Source organism: Sturnus vulgaris, chromosome 7 (genome assembly GCF_052056855.1).
Source record: "Sturnus vulgaris isolate bStuVul1 chromosome 7, bStuVul1.hap1, whole genome shotgun sequence".
Lineage (NCBI taxonomy): Eukaryota > Metazoa > Chordata > Aves > Passeriformes > Sturnidae > Sturnus > Sturnus vulgaris.
In genome coordinates, this window is record NC_142249.1 from 12,927,902 (window position 1) to 12,942,943 (window position 15,042).

A 15,042-nucleotide genomic window follows, 5' to 3' on the forward strand; every position below is an offset into this window, starting at 1 on the left:
GGTGCTTCCTTATGTCATTCACATTCTTCCTGCTGTCTCCTTATTTATTTTACCTAGAAATTGTGACATACAGGTATAAAAATTACAAGCGTAAATGATGGAGGAAAATGATGAAACTTTAGATGCATATCAGCATTTCTAATCAAAGGTTATGTAGGTTTAATAGTGCCCTGAAGACCAGCATCCTACTGCTCCCTTCAGTTCCCAGTTCTGAGTTACCAGGCATGGAAGGATAAACACAGCTGACCTTAAGCTAATTCTTTCCCTAAACTGTGGGCCAGCCTTTGATAATTTTGATTTTGAGAGTCTTTCTCTTGATTTTAGATTTTGTTACTGGTACAGTTTATTTTAAGACAAGCAAACAAAACACCCATTTCATAATTTGCTTTATTTCTGCAAACAATACCTTTGTTTTCCCAGCCAGTGCACGTTCTTGTCCCACACGTTCTCTGTAGGTGTCTCTGAGGTTTTGGATCTGTGCTAAAGATGGGATGAGGCTGTATGACATCCCTGCCCATTCATTCAAGCTCATATTGGCTTCCCTTTCCACTGCCAAAATTTCACAGATGAGCAATGGCCCCAAGGCACAAACAGGCAGCCAGCAGCTTAAGGATGTCTTGGCTTCCTGATTCTTCCTGCTGATCATGGCAGAATTGCAGGAGTTCAAAATTTTTCATTTGCACTTTCCTGTATAACAGAAATGAAAGAATTAGGGAACTTCACCCTACTAAGATCCAGCTTTAGAAGAGCTATGCTTCCATTACTCAGCTAAGTCTAGGTCATATATATATAAAAAATGCCAATTCACCAAATTAGTGGTTAAAATTTGACAGGGACTGACAATAAAAGGATGCTGACCTTTGTTTTCTTATTTTAAGCTCCTCATTGATTTCTTCAAATCATGACAGGGCCAGTCTCATTAATTTTTTCCATTCTGTTTAAGAAGAGGGTGTAAAACAAATTCCTCAGCTTGTAAAGAGATTATATTAAAGCCAATATTTTCTCTTGGGTCAGGTGGGTCAGTTTTGGAATCAGTCGTTTGCTTTTATAAGTGAAAGCCTTTAGAGGAATTTCGACCCCACCCAGTCAGCTAGCACAGCTTTGTTTAATGTTTCGAACCCTGCCTGGCTCCAACAGATAATATCCATATTTATTGATACAGAGGTCTTGTGTGAATACAACCAGAAGTTCTTTGTGCTCTGCAATCTCACCCCACTCGTGCTGCAGGAAGCAGCTGACTGGCCTTTCCCACCCACCACATCCTTTGGAATGAAGATGATATCTCCCTACAACCACTGCCTACGGACAAGATGCCACAAGCAAACAGGTGTTTTCAGCAGGCAGGCAGGAAGGGAGAAAAATAAATAAACCTGAGTCTGCAAGAGAGGAAGAAGGCTGTGACACACTTTCTAATATCTTCCACATCGAATTTTATCCCAACCAGCAAATCCTGCCTGTCTCAGATCCAACGAAAGGGCTTTTGACTGCTTTAGAGAGTAGGACTAGACAGTTATGTTTAAAACAAATGATAACGAAACAAAGGGAGAGTCATTTAACAAAGTCAAGTTTGCCAGTAAGTTTTCCTGTGGATAAGTATACCAGTGTTTGCTAGCTTTGCAAAATTAGCCAAAGGTCATATTGGCTGTTTCCCAAATTGCAGACAAACCTTTGAGTGCAGCAAAGACTTCAGCTGCTGCTGCTGCATCACACCCTTCTGCTTATGTCCTTTAATGTTTATGTAACCTTAAGTCTAGAGCCAATGAAAAAGGGTTTATATTTTTTCTAAAAATGTCAGCCCATGTTTAAAAACAAAGAAGAAAAGCCCAGCCCTTCCCCACAAAGAGACCAATTCAAAAACTTCTAAAACAAAGACTTTGAAAACCTGTATCTTGTTTTGGCATGTTAAAAAATAATAAATAAAAAATTCCTAGATTTCTGTTTGAACTGACTTCCCATTGGTACTTACACTGATACCATGTTTAAAATTATGCAGATGGTATCACTGATTTTGATACTTTTGCTTCAAAGCCTACACAAATGCTCATATATGTTTAGATACTGCCTGAACAGAGGGGTATCTACATGTTGTAAGAGAAGAAGGATAAGAATGGTTTCTAGAAACAAAACAAAAAAGCTCATGTGGATTTCCCTTTTCTTCCCCATCTTACAACTAAAGTAACTTTCAGGTTTTACTGACTGCTTCATGCAAAACTAGCCAGATCTACTTTGATTCACCACTGGAATTCACACAGCTGAAACCAATTAGAGCTAATTAAAGAAACCAGCCAAGCAAAGGCTTAAGGGAGAGCACCCAGTTTGGCAGGAAGGTGAAAAAAAAAAAAAAAAGGCAAGTATAGTCTCTACAAAAAAAAACCATTTTTTATAGATATGGCTATGTAGTCAAATAAACTTGGGCTTTAAATTCACTGCAAACAAACCAAGTAGTCCCGAGGCAGTGAAATCCCCCAGAGGACATCAGTTCCTATTTCCAAGCACAAGCTTTAATCACAGTATCACTACCTGCTTGTTTAAGTTCCCCCTGATGCTTTAACACCTCCCTTCTGTCCTTGCCATAAACAAAGTCTCTGCTGCTTCAGCACCAATCTCAGTGCCTGGGGAAGAGCACAGCTCAAACTGCCAGGCAGTGAAAATACAAGTAAATCTGCACAGCACAACCAACCAGAGATGGTTAGACAGAAAACACATCAGTAAATTCAGAGCACAAGAGACAACTGTCAGCAGGTCATATTTAGGACACAGAGTAGGAAATTATGATTTCTGTATGATTCCCTGGTATTCCTCTGAAGAATTCAGAGCTCTTGTCAGTGTACTTAGGAGCAAGGTTCCTGTAGCAAAGCCCTTCCACTCCTGAGGAATTTGTAAAATCCTTCTGCTTGGCAAGTCTGCATGGACAACGGCTGTGACCTGTTAGCTATCTCCTCTCCTCAAGGTTAATTCTGCCACTGGATTTCTCTGGTGAACTGAACAATACTTGTTGGTCACTGTCACAGAAGAAATGGCATTTCTGACTTTGTTTCAGGCTCCCAGAATGAATGAAAGGCAGGGACAGAAACCAGAAAAAATGTTTTAAAGGACAGGAAAGAAGATATGTGTGTAGCATGTGCCACAGATCCAGGTATGTTAGCATTCAAACTGCCTTAAGATCTGATTAAATCTTGGACAAGATGATTTAAAATAAAAGGAAGAAGTTGATGTTTCAAGCCATTACTTTGGCTTTTTTATGATACATCAGTATTTCACAAGTAAGAAAATTAAGTTGGTTTCTTCAACCAAAAAAGGTGAATTTGCCAGAGGGGTACAAAACTTCATTTTGGCAACTAGTGACATTTTTCTTCCACTTATATAACAAGATTTGTGTACACCTTCAACTACCAGTTTTCTAAATTAATTTTTCCCAGGTAAAATATTTTTCAGTATTACTGTTCCAGTCCTCCAAGGAATACTCACAAGACTCTTATTTCTGTTTACAGTCAGAGCACTATCAGGATATAAGAACTAAATCTGTGTGCAGAATTACTAACTGAGTAGTTTTGGTGTTTGCTTGGGTTTTTTGGGCGAGTTTTTTATTTTTAATAATTTGTCTAAACAACCTAATTTTTTTGTATATATGTCAACTTTCTACACCCTCTCCTGCAATTGGGTACCCCAAACTAGTTTTGTTCTAAAAGCGTGGTAACACATTATTTTTGAAGCTTGAAAAGTCAGTCTGGGTTTGTTGCATCCATTTGTGTTTTCTCAAGGTCTCAGCACTCCTGCAGTGCTGGCTGCCCTGCTCTCCTGTTCCAGCTTCCCTGCAGCACAGAAAGCTGCTCCACGGGCTTCTCAGGGAAACACACTCCTCAGCCTTTGGTCATGGTAAACGCCTGATCTAATAATTCTTGGCTTGGGTTTCTGAACCTATGTTATAGAAAGTCCTACCTTCTTTTCCTCAAATACTGATGTGCAATGCTTGCACTAAAATGTATGGTTAAAACTACTGAGAAGAAGCTGAAATGCAACATACAATGAACAACTACAGGGAAAATATTCTAGATACAAGCAGGCTTTTCAATGTATCAGGAGAAAGCCATGAGCAGACTGACTGGGAAGGTTCTAACCTAAAACTGCAAATGAGACTCATTTGTTAGCAGGAAATGTTAGCAGAGTGCTGGCAGGCCTGCTAATGGCCCCTTCTGGACTTTAAATGAACAGATACATGTTAGAGAGGGTAACAGCTGGAGGGGAGGAGTGCCCACTAACAGAGGTCTATTTATTGGTACACCTTGGCTGGGTGAGTTTCTGGGAAGTCGCTGTGTAGCATCAGTAATTCATTGTATTAGAGTTCTTGATTTATTTTAAGATATTGTCTTACTGGAATTTTACTCGGAAAAGCTAACAAACCCCATATGCTCTATTTATTACTGAGTACAATTCCCTCTGAATAAACTGAGGGAAAAAGAAAATTTAATTTTCAAATTTTTTTTCCACTCAGTGGATCTATTTCTAGAGCAAACAGCAATACAAATCAGTCAAGTCTAGTGATCAACAGTGGCATTGTGATAAATGTCTAATAACCAATGTCATAATCAGATGTGTATTTTATATGCTGTGCTAAAATTCTGAGAGAGAAGGGACCTGCTTCAAGGTAAAAATCATTCAAATTGATCAATGGTTTAGTATACTACCTCATAATCACTTTATAATAGTTCCTAAAACTTGATGTGAGCTACTGACTTTGGACTAGTATGGTTTGTATTCTAGTGATGGATTTGGTAAGACATATAGCAAAAAAAAGTGAGGGAGGGATTGTGTTAATTTTTTCCCCAAAAATAAATACTAAAGAGAGAAAAAGTTGTTGGAGGAGATATGAAATTATAAATTCTGTCACTGAGGCATGAATCTCACAGGTAAATATCAGAATAATCTGAAAAGTTGAGAAAAGATTCAGCATCACATACCAAAAAATTGGTGTAGTGTAATGCACACAGCTGATGTGGCCTTAGGTCATTTGAGAGGTCTGCATGTCTTTGGCTGCTTGCTTCAGTACCTGCTTTAGAATGAACATTTATCATATCTAGAAAAGTTTACTCTGGTTTTCTCTTGCACCGTGACTTCAGTTTAATGCTTATGTGGTTTTTGGACTCTTACAGGTAACAACTTTCTTTATGTTTCTAACAAACAGAAGTAATCCTTTATATGTCACCAAGGGAAAAAATCATATAACTTTGGGAGGCTTTTGGGATGGATAACCATGGGGTATAACCTGGACTTCAGACAGGACTAGGACAGGACTCTGGTTCTGCCAGGCCAGACTTAAGATAGTGCTGGTGTTAATAATCCAGTTTAACAAAAGAACATTTATAGACATAATTAGGTTAGATCAATTCAGTAATATAAGAATGTAAAAGAAAAATGAATGCATCCTCAAAAAATAGAGGGAAGGTCAGTTTGCTTCTAGATACATAGCAGGCTTCTTCTAGACGGAAGTTAGTTATTTTGGGAGGGAAATGTCATGAAAATTGTATGCAAAATTCTCCAAGAGAAAAATGAAACAGCCTAAAACTTATCTGAACCGTTCCTATAACTGCATTTCAGCCTTTGAACGTGCTTTCTATAAATAACCATTACAAAACATGCTGATCTATTTTAAAATACAGTTTGTTGTGAAAGACTCCACTATATTATAGGTCTTACGTTATAAACCAAAATATTCCCTCACTTTCGGCGTTGAGCTAGCGAGTGTTTTGATTTACCTAAGGTCTGGTTGGGGGGGTTTATTTCGCTTTATTTATTTAGATTTAACAACAATCTGTAGCTGCTGTCCAGGAACGAAGTGTGTCGTGACGAGGGACTCCACCTCGGCACGGGGAGACGTTTATTGCCCGAGCAGCCTTTGGTGGCATGAGCCAGCCTGTCAGGAGTTTCTGGAGTTAAATAAACGGGGGTTAGCGCCCACCTCGGCCTCGAACGCTACCTCGGTAGGAAGGTACGAAATGCCCCGCTGTTGCTGACGGACCCTCTCCCCAGGCGGCTGCAGAGGCGACAGCTCGGCCCCGGCTCCCCCCGAGCCGCCCAGCCCGGGCTGCCCCGGCGGGGACACGGGTGGCCGTCGCGCTGCCCCGGGCCCGCGGGGCTCCCTCCGGCGCTGCCCGGGCCCCGCGGCCATGGCCGTGCCGTGCGCGGAGCCGCCGCAGCGAGGGGCGGGCGGGCAGGGCCGCTACGCCACTTTCGTAGCGCTGGAGGAAATGGCTGCGCATTGGGCAGCGCGGGCTGCGGGGCCGCGTGTGCAGGGCGAGCGCGGCGTAGCCGGGTCTGTGAATAGCGCCGGCGGAGCGGCGGGAGGAGGAGGAGGAGGCGCCGCGGCGGTTTGGTACCGAGCGGAGAGGGAGATGCACACGGCACTCGAGTGAGGTAGCTATAAAACCCCATTTGTTTACATGCCCTCCCCCACAGCCGCCCGGCGCTGCGGAGCGGGTGGCGGCCGGCCCGGGCCGCGGCGGGGCGGGGGGGCGGCGGTGCGGGCGAGGAGCCGCAGCGGGGACCGAGCGGCGGCAGCGGACAGCGGCTCGCCCGCGATGCGGAGCGGCGAGAGGGGCGCGCGGCGGCGCGGCCGCCTCATCACGTGGCGGCGGGGCGCGAGGCCGCGGGGTGGGCGCGGGGGGCCGGGGGGCGGCGGGCGGGGGGGGCCGCGCCCGGGCTCCCCCCGAGGCGGCGGAGCACGAGGCGCCGCCGCGGCCCTGGCGCATCCCCCCACCCCCTTTCTTCCTCTGCTCGGGAGGCGACCATGCGGCAGGTAAATCCTCCCCGCCCCCGCGCCCGGAACGGGGGGCCCGGGACGCGGCGGCGGGGCTGCGGCTGCCCTGGCTGCTCGGGCGGAGGGAGAAAGGGGGGCGGCCGGGCGCGGCGGGGGTCGGGGGACCGCGGCGGGGCCCCGTGTCCCGGCGGGTTCGAGCCGCACGGAGCTGCCCCGTGCCCGCTCTCCCACTTTTCCTCTGGCAGCCTTCCTGCCGGGAGTGCGGCTTTGGGCGCGCCCCGGCCCTGCCGAGCCCGTTCGCTCGCCCTCGGTGCGGCCACGTGGAGGCCGCGGGTGCGGGTGGAAGGGGCCGGCCCTGCCCGCCCGGCGTGGGCGCTGCGGGCTGTGCGGGGCGGCAGCGGCCGAGTGGGCTCCGCCAGGGACCCCGCAGCACTTGGCGGTATTTGGGGGCAGTACCGGGGCGCTGGTGATGAACGAGCCGCGCGATTAACTCTGGCAGGGCTTACTGTTGGGATCTAGCGTTAACAGCTGCGGAAAAATCGCTCGGGCTGTAACCTGCACGTAACTTTAAACAAGGGTAAGGGCGGAAGGGTCAGGAGGCTTTGTCACTGTACTATACAGACAGAGATGATGAGCGAAAAACATTGATTTCCTGTTCGCAACCAACTCTGCTGCTTATGCTGCATCCTTTGGAAATGCATACTTTACGTTGAAACTGCGGAATAAAATTGCTCTTTAAAATCTCTAGCTATGTTTGTCGTTTTTGGGCCTCTCTGTAGAAATTCTCATGCCTGCTAGCTGCTAAAACTCTCTGAGCAAGAGTTGCCTGAATAGAAATACTTCTGGTTTCTAGCACTCCTAAAGCTGTTAATGTCTGTAAGTAGCAATCATAATGTGTTTTTTTTCATCAAGGTAGGATCTTGTACCGTAACACCAAGGGAACGTGTGATAACCGCGAGCCTGGTACAGAGCTGAGAAATGCACACTGGAAGACCTGGTTAGTTTTCAGAGGAGCGGAAGCAGTTGTCATCTAGTTAACAAAAGTAATTCCTGGCATGTTCCAGCGGGTATGTTCTTGTATCCCTTTGGGTAGTAGTAACTGACACAGTGACATTAAAATAGAGAACTTGCTATATTAAAAAGGTATCATATGAGATTTTCTAAATTCGGCTTTAACGGAGAATGCACTCTTGATTTCCTTTCCTGAGTAACGTGCTTTGCTTCAGATGTACAGGGAAATAGAAATTTGGACTGAGGCATGCTATGCAACTCCAAAGTGAGAGACTTAATGGTTACTCTATAGGCTAATAGTTTGGCATGGTAATGTAAGACAATAACTGGAAAAAGCTCTGTGGTCCCCAAAAACATGGATCAGTGTCACTATACCAGCTAAATTAATGGTTAAAGTAGAATTAGTGGTGGTGTACTGCAGCATTTTTGTTTTAAACTGCTTTTAACTCATGCTTTAGAGAAAAAAAGGTATGCAGCCATGCAGTCTATTTCTAAAGGAGAATAGGGCCTAGATAGATAGACAGACAGACTGTGAATTAATTGTGTGTGTTTGATGAGATTAATGGTGGCAGTTCCATATGGGCATTACTTCAGTGTCCGTGGGTGGGTGTAGAGAGGTTACACACTGTTACCTATCTGCAATAGGCGGTATGACTGGAGAATCAGGCTACATTAAAAGAAAAATACTCAAAAATAATGAGCTTTGTTTCAATTAGTATTTGTGTAGGTCTTCGTGCTTTCTAGGTTGGCTTACATAAAACCCAGGTATTAAGCTTGCAGCATATAACCAGTCAGTCACAAAAGTGCAATTACAGCAGAGCTGTGGTTTAAACTTAACTCAAATAGGCCCACAGGCTTTGTCTTAATGGATGTTTTTCCCATTGCAAGAAAATAATGTAATGAAATTGGATCATCAGGGTAATCCGGACATTCTAAAAAGTTTACTTGACGTGAAAAAGCACAAGCTGACTGTCATTACTTTGACTTGCACAGGTGAGATAGATAAACGCATATGGCAAAATTAATATATCCAACATGACATAGGTTTCCTTCCTGGTCTTCACTAAGTAAGTCAAACAACTGTAATTTACTCTTTCTATTCATAATACATTTTCTGCAAAGCCATGGGTGATTCAGGTCTGAAGAGACGTTTTAAATAGTGCCCAGATCACATGGACTTCAAGCTCGTAGAGTCCTAAAGGAAGTGTGTGTGGACTTGTTTGCCTTGGCTGTCCAGTTTCAATGCCGTTTGATCATGATTGTGCCTATTGTAAAGACTTATTCCTGTCTCTGTCACAGTTTTTATGGAAGTGGAAGTTTGTTTTGAATGTATGATGGGCACTTGATAAATCAGTGATAAAGTAAATCAATTTGAGAACATTTATGTGTTTTCATCAGATGGAATTGCTGATTAAAATTACTCAAACTACTTAAAAGCCAGACACCATGAAGTTTTTCTCTAAGTTAAAATTTGGTCCTTTACTGTAATGAAACTTGGTGGAAGGATTGTGGCATCTGTACAAACTGTTGGACAGTAGGAGAGACGGACAAACATAATTGCATGTGTCAGCCATAAAAATTAAACCAGAACGAGAAAATCTCATTCCGTTTTCTTCTCAGTTTGATGATCAACAATGTCAGAACACAGCATATTATTTTTTAGGATGTTTTCAGAATTGTCAAGTGTATCTTTTTGTAACACATTAAAAATGTCAGTAGAAGTTTTGGAGAAGGAAAGTTTAATGGCAGTTCTGTTCCTTAGGCAGGTATGCTTTTCACAGGATTGAGCTTTAGGTGCAGGGTGAGTTCTGTGAATACTGAGAATTTATGCCTTTCGGGAAGCAATTTCTATTCTAATGTGAAGAAAATCTTTATAACTTCCTGGTTTACTGTGGGAGTCCAACTTAATTTAGATAGCAATTATTTAAAACAATTTTATCATCTGAAATGTATTATCTTTAGGGGTGGGCTGTTGAAGTTACCTTAAATGAAACTAGTAATTTTATCTTGCTGATAAAGGCCTGAAGTAATACTTAATGGAGAAAGAATTAAGACTGCTCTTACATCATTCTTTAATTACAGCCGAGATATTATTTGAAATACACCTAATAAGGTCTGGTAAGGAAATGTGTATCAATTAGGCAAGGGTAATAAAACCGCTTTTTTTTTCCTAAATTTCAAAACCTGATTGAAATGCTGGAAACCATGTCCTGCCACGGTGTAACCTCCTAAAGGAGAGAAAGGTATGTGCTGCGTCAGTCCCCCTATTCAGAGTACTTTAGTGCTATTGAATCAGTGCCATTGCTCCAGGCTTTTTGGATGTAATAAAAATCCGAGGAGGAAAGAAGTTAAAAAATAGTTGTTTGAAGTCACTTTTGTTACCTTTTGCAATAGTGCGAAGCTTATACAGGTTTTAATACCCGGAAAGCAGCATAAAAGACTTGGAAGATGTTTGCTGATGTCAGTCTCAAAAGCTTCTGAGAAGAAGGGGATGTTGGAATTACAAGTAGGGTGTTGTACCCCTGCTGGGGGACATGATTCATTAGGTGGGAAATGTTCTCCTATCACTTTGCTGCCTCATCATCTCTGCATTTCCTGGCTGCTTTTTCCATTGCTGCAGAGGAGGAATGACTCAGCTGTTGTCCTTTCTCAGTGACCCAGGAGCTTCATTCTCATCTGACTGTCACCACCTCTGTAGCCTCATGAAGTTTGTGAGAGAAACCTGCCCCTCTTTTTGTTCTGTGTTGACAGTCACAAGTCAGTATTAAACAAAGTAGCATTTCTATACAAAATGTGGAATATTAACGGAGGACTTAAAATGAGAGAGTGAGAGAGAGAGCATGAGTTTCTGGACTGTTGAGAGGTACAGAAAATGGTATAAGCATCAATTTGGTACTTAAGTGATAAGCACAGTTCTGAATAAGTGTGAGTAAGTCTGAATAATGAGTGATAAAGACAGTTCTGAAGTCACTGAGGTAGCTAAACCAACCTAGATTTGGGAGAAGGTCTGTGTAATACTGGAAGTTGATGTATAACTGATCATGTCTGAAAGCCATCAGTCTACTTTGTGGTTGTTTAGATAAGATAAAATGCATATGTGAGATAAAATACTCTTCAGGTTAAAAATGTATGAAAGAAGTTTCATGCAGAATTTGCAGAAAAATTGTAAATACAGTAAACAGAGACTTTGTGCAGTGTTTCTGCGTGTAGGTTATAAATGCTTTAGAAATAGTTACCAATCACAGCTCCTAGTAAAGACCACTATAATCCAACGTGAATTCCAGGCAAGTGTTGTCATGTAATTTATATATAAAATTCAGATCTCTAGATTACCTGACTTGCACCAGGTTCATAAATAGCTCTCTAAGATGACGATTATGAATGGACAAAAATAATACTTTGAATTCTCAAAGATAATGTAAATGATAAATTATTTACAGCTGGTGATTTGATAGCTATAAAAAGTTACTCTTTAACCAAGCTAATTGCTGATAACAGCATGCAGCCATACTGAGATTGGAGCATCAAAGAAAAACAAAGGAAAACGTATGTAATCTTCAAGATTGTCACTTCAAGTAGACATTGTTCAACATTATTCTTTTTGTGGATTTTTTTTTGAGTAATATCTTTGTTAATACTGATTTGCATTTTAAATAGGATTGAATAGCACCGAATTCCATCTAGGATTGTTCATGATAGCCATATGTCATTTGTACAGCTGGCAGTTGAGTTCAATTTCTCTTGCAAAATAACTAGCAATGCCCGAAGTGAGTGTTCCTGCAAGGGGGAGCAGTGAGCCAGGGCTGCTTCATTTGTATCTTGTACAGAGCATTCCAGAAAAGCTGCTCCACTGTCCAGTGGAAGATTGCACTCTTTTTCACACGATAGTTACATTTCTTCTCAGGGCTCTGTGCAGTTTCTGTAACCATTCCTGTCAAGGAAGGCCTCTTTCCACCAGGGCTCCAGTACCCTGATAAGCACTCTCATTCCATGAAATGCAAACGGTGTCATATGGGCCGTATATATTATCCAGTGCTGTTTGCAGAATATAGAAACATTTTTTTGTGCTGGCCTCAACATCTGCCTCTAGAAGACAGTATCTCAGCCAAAAAGTACAGTTTCAAATTGTTCTAGCATACATTAAAACTTGAGAAATGCTACTTGGCTGCAGTCCAAATAACGTGGTTGCCTTGCAATTCTACGTTGTTATGCTAAATATATTCCTATTTATTTGATGTCTGCTACAATACACAAACAGGATAGATTTCCATCCTTGCTGTTCTGAGCTGTCCTTTGAGCAATTGTCCAGCAGAGGCATTGCATTATATTAATGGGGTCCACTTGCTCCCAGAGCATAGATTCAGTAAATAAATACACAGTAGCTGCAGCAGGATGTATATACAAAATTTTGCTTTTCATTGTTGTATGCCCATAACTTGTTATTTTTCCACTGAGTTGCTGTCTTTGTACTTTAGATAAGAGATTGAGTTTTGCAAAGTGTGTAGTCTCAATTTATGCATCTGTGTCTTGCAGAATGTGATACAGAGTCCCACAAGTTCATTTTTGGTGACTTCAGGCAAAAATTCTTACGCTGTCTTTTTCTAAGGACATTCAGTAGCAGGGAGAGGAATGTGAGGGGTTAATGCTGACTCCTGAAAGAACAGATGAAGATGAGATGCTTTAATAACAATGCAGAAAGTACAGCAAATTCTTACTGTTTCCCTTCTATCAAGCTTTGTGATTCAAATTAATTGCAGTAAAGTTACACTGAGTGATGTAAAATACTTTCCTGTCTCTGAAGATGATATTTTTGCCTTGTATTGTACTGCTGCTGAATTCTTAAAACAGGAATAAAGTTGAAAAAGGCAAATTGCCACTAATTGGTGGAAAATCCTGAGAGTTTCTATAAATAAACTAATTTACTGGAATTTTCTCCCTTACTGTAGTTTAATTGTTAACAGTAAATTGGGAAAGACAAAGGATTAATTATATTTTATAAACAAAATATTCTCCAAGTGAAACACCTAGAGGAGTACATTGTTCTACACATAAAAGGAATGTATATCAACAATGGGAAAGCCCATTTCCAAATGGAAAATTTTTGCTCAATTTTTCCCATATTCTATGAAAAGTGTCATAGAGGAGTTCTTTGTATTCAGTCAAGCAGTGATAGAATAATAGTGAAATACCAGTTTGATGCCTCACCTGCTCTGCAGTTTTTTATTCTGGATATTCAGACAATAAGAAATGCTAGACCCTTAACATTTCTGCCTCACTTATTCCCAGTAATATTGTGCTTCCTTGCCCTCTTCTGTATCTAATCTTGCACTAAGAGTAATATTGGGTATTAAAAATTTCATTATTTCACCTTCAACTTGTGTCCCTTCTGAGTTAATACTCAGAAAGGTTTATAGTTCAGGGTGAGTGATTTTTAAAGTCAGTCAGTATTTGTATCAGTTTGTATCAGATGGTGTCTCCATCACCACACAAACCTGTAATGAGAAGCCAGAATACTTTTGGTTATTAAATAATAAATGCTTTCAGAATAATTTTGATTAAAATAAAAGATGGCTGGGAAATGGCATGAATTTTGTTGAGGTCTCACCTGGAATGTGGTAAAATGACACTAATTGGTTCAGCTGGGCATTTTCTTGGTGGACTTACATGTTGAAATATGTACAACTATTTTATGTCCTGTGTCAGACTGGTTAAGTGTTACTTCTGAATCTGCCAAGATGTCTTCACAAACTCCTTTGTCTCCCACAATTACTGAACAGAGACACATTTGGGAGATCACTAATTCAAGATGTCACTGGTCCCAGTAGCTGCCTGCTGTCTAAGAGTAGCAGTTCTCCTGGTTTGTTCTCTTGACTGAGTAACTTTGCTAAGAAGAATTTGAGTTGGCAGAGTACCTTATAAAAGTCTGTGATGTTAGTTCATTAACTAAATCTCATATTTAAAAATAGAGATTTGATTCAATGGTATATAATTTGAAACCTCTTCATTCTAGGAATGGTCTTCACAATCGAGCACTAATTTGGCACAGCACATGTAAGAGAAGTATGCTTTAGTCTCATTTTTAAGTGAACTTCCATAATTGACAACTTTTCTAAATTTTCTGGTTTTTTTCAAGTGAGAGATGTCACTGGCTTAGCAGTAGGTATGCATAATTCCTTTCTGGATTGTAGCAGTGATGGAGAGAGGTTTATTATAATGATGTAGGTATCAAACACTCATCAAAGACGTGCCTTTAATGCCTCCTAACCTATCACAAGTGCTACAGTGTAGTGCAAGGATGAAATAGTTAGAGTGGTGTAAGTTATAAGAACAATAAAAGTACTGCAAGTGCTTTTAGAAATATTTATTAATATTTAGAAGCTTTATTAGAAATACTCTATTCTGAAGGGAAAGTTGGAGAAATTATTTTCAAATGGCTTTCAAATGTTTCAGTGTGATTTGAGTGCATTCTGAGGTGACCAGTTGTTTTATTTTGTGCTCTATCAAAATACTGTTAGACTGCAGGTCTACCAGATCAGTAACTGGTGTTCCCACCTAAAGCTGGGTGGCTCTTTTTTTGTGTGGACTGTGGTGTTTGTGCAGCTGCACAATGAGCCAGATAGGAAAAGCAATCTGTCTTGAAAATAATCTTTTTTTTTTTTTTTCCTTTTTCTAGGCTGTTTTTCAGCAGAATCTAGTTGTACAGCTGCACAGTGAACAGATCAGCAAACAAATGTGCTGGTATCCGAAATTGTTTTGTGGGAATGGGAAAGAGAGAGTGAAGCAGTGGGGGAGGGCAGCACTGCTGCTTTAAGTGCAACAACATCTTAAAATATTTGTTGAACTTCAGCTTTGGTTCTAACCAAAACAACTTGCTTATTTTCAGAAGAAAAATTAAATATTAAAATGCAACTGTAACTGGTTCATCTTTTCAGGTATTTCAATCTTAAAAGTTCTGGTTGGTATCTTAATAGGATCTAATTGAACAGTATATTCTATACAGAATATTGGCACAAAAGCAAATTAGCTCTGTTATAAATTCTGTGCATTAATAGGTGTTTCATGGACTGCATCCAATTTATATATGAAAGACTGAAAATTAATTCTTGGTGAGCAGAGCAAGTACTTACAGAATTTCAAGTATTCTGCAGTTTTTATATTCTTTTGAGCTCTGAGAAGGATCATGTACTCAGCAATTTCTTACAAATAACTGACCCTTTAGAGAAGGGCTTCCAGTTTTTTTATGTTCAGAATAAATGCTCCTTTCTGGATAACTGAGC

General features: G+C 41.2%; 1 protein-coding gene and 2 long non-coding RNA genes across 5 annotated transcripts in view; 1 reads left to right on the plus strand and 2 right to left on the minus strand.

Moving 5' to 3' along the window:
- Positions 1-369: 369 nt before the first annotated feature.
- On the minus strand, positions 370-6,157 carry LOC148223167 (uncharacterized). Its single transcript, XR_015804790.1, has 2 exons — positions 5,957-6,157; positions 370-687 (listed from the first exon to the last, which is right to left on the minus strand). It is a non-coding gene; the product is annotated as an uncharacterized LOC148223167 (long non-coding RNA).
- Positions 6,158-6,312: 155 nt separating this feature from the next.
- The window catches only part of SLC39A10 (solute carrier family 39 member 10), a 34,379-nt gene continuing 25,649 nt past the window's right edge, over positions 6,313-15,042 (plus strand). Inside the window, exons 1-2 of one of the 3 annotated variants that reach the window (XM_088167799.1) lie at positions 6,313-6,411; positions 7,667-7,821. In XM_088167799.1, the coding sequence (XP_088023925.1) occupies positions 7,810-7,821 (12 nt within the window). In that variant the 5' untranslated portion in view covers positions 6,313-6,411; positions 7,667-7,809. Of the gene's footprint in view, positions 6,412-6,724; positions 6,794-7,666; positions 7,822-15,042 lie in introns of those variants that run through there. The other 2 variants (XM_088167800.1, XM_088167802.1) reach the window with 2 other exon arrangements.
- The window catches only part of LOC148223168 (uncharacterized), a 43,243-nt gene continuing 37,030 nt past the window's right edge, over positions 8,830-15,042 (minus strand). The window contains exons 6-7 of the long non-coding RNA XR_015804791.1: positions 12,971-13,257; positions 8,830-12,417 (exon numbers count right to left, since the gene is read on the minus strand). This is a non-coding gene — a long non-coding RNA (uncharacterized LOC148223168). The remainder of the gene's footprint in view (positions 12,418-12,970; positions 13,258-15,042) is intronic.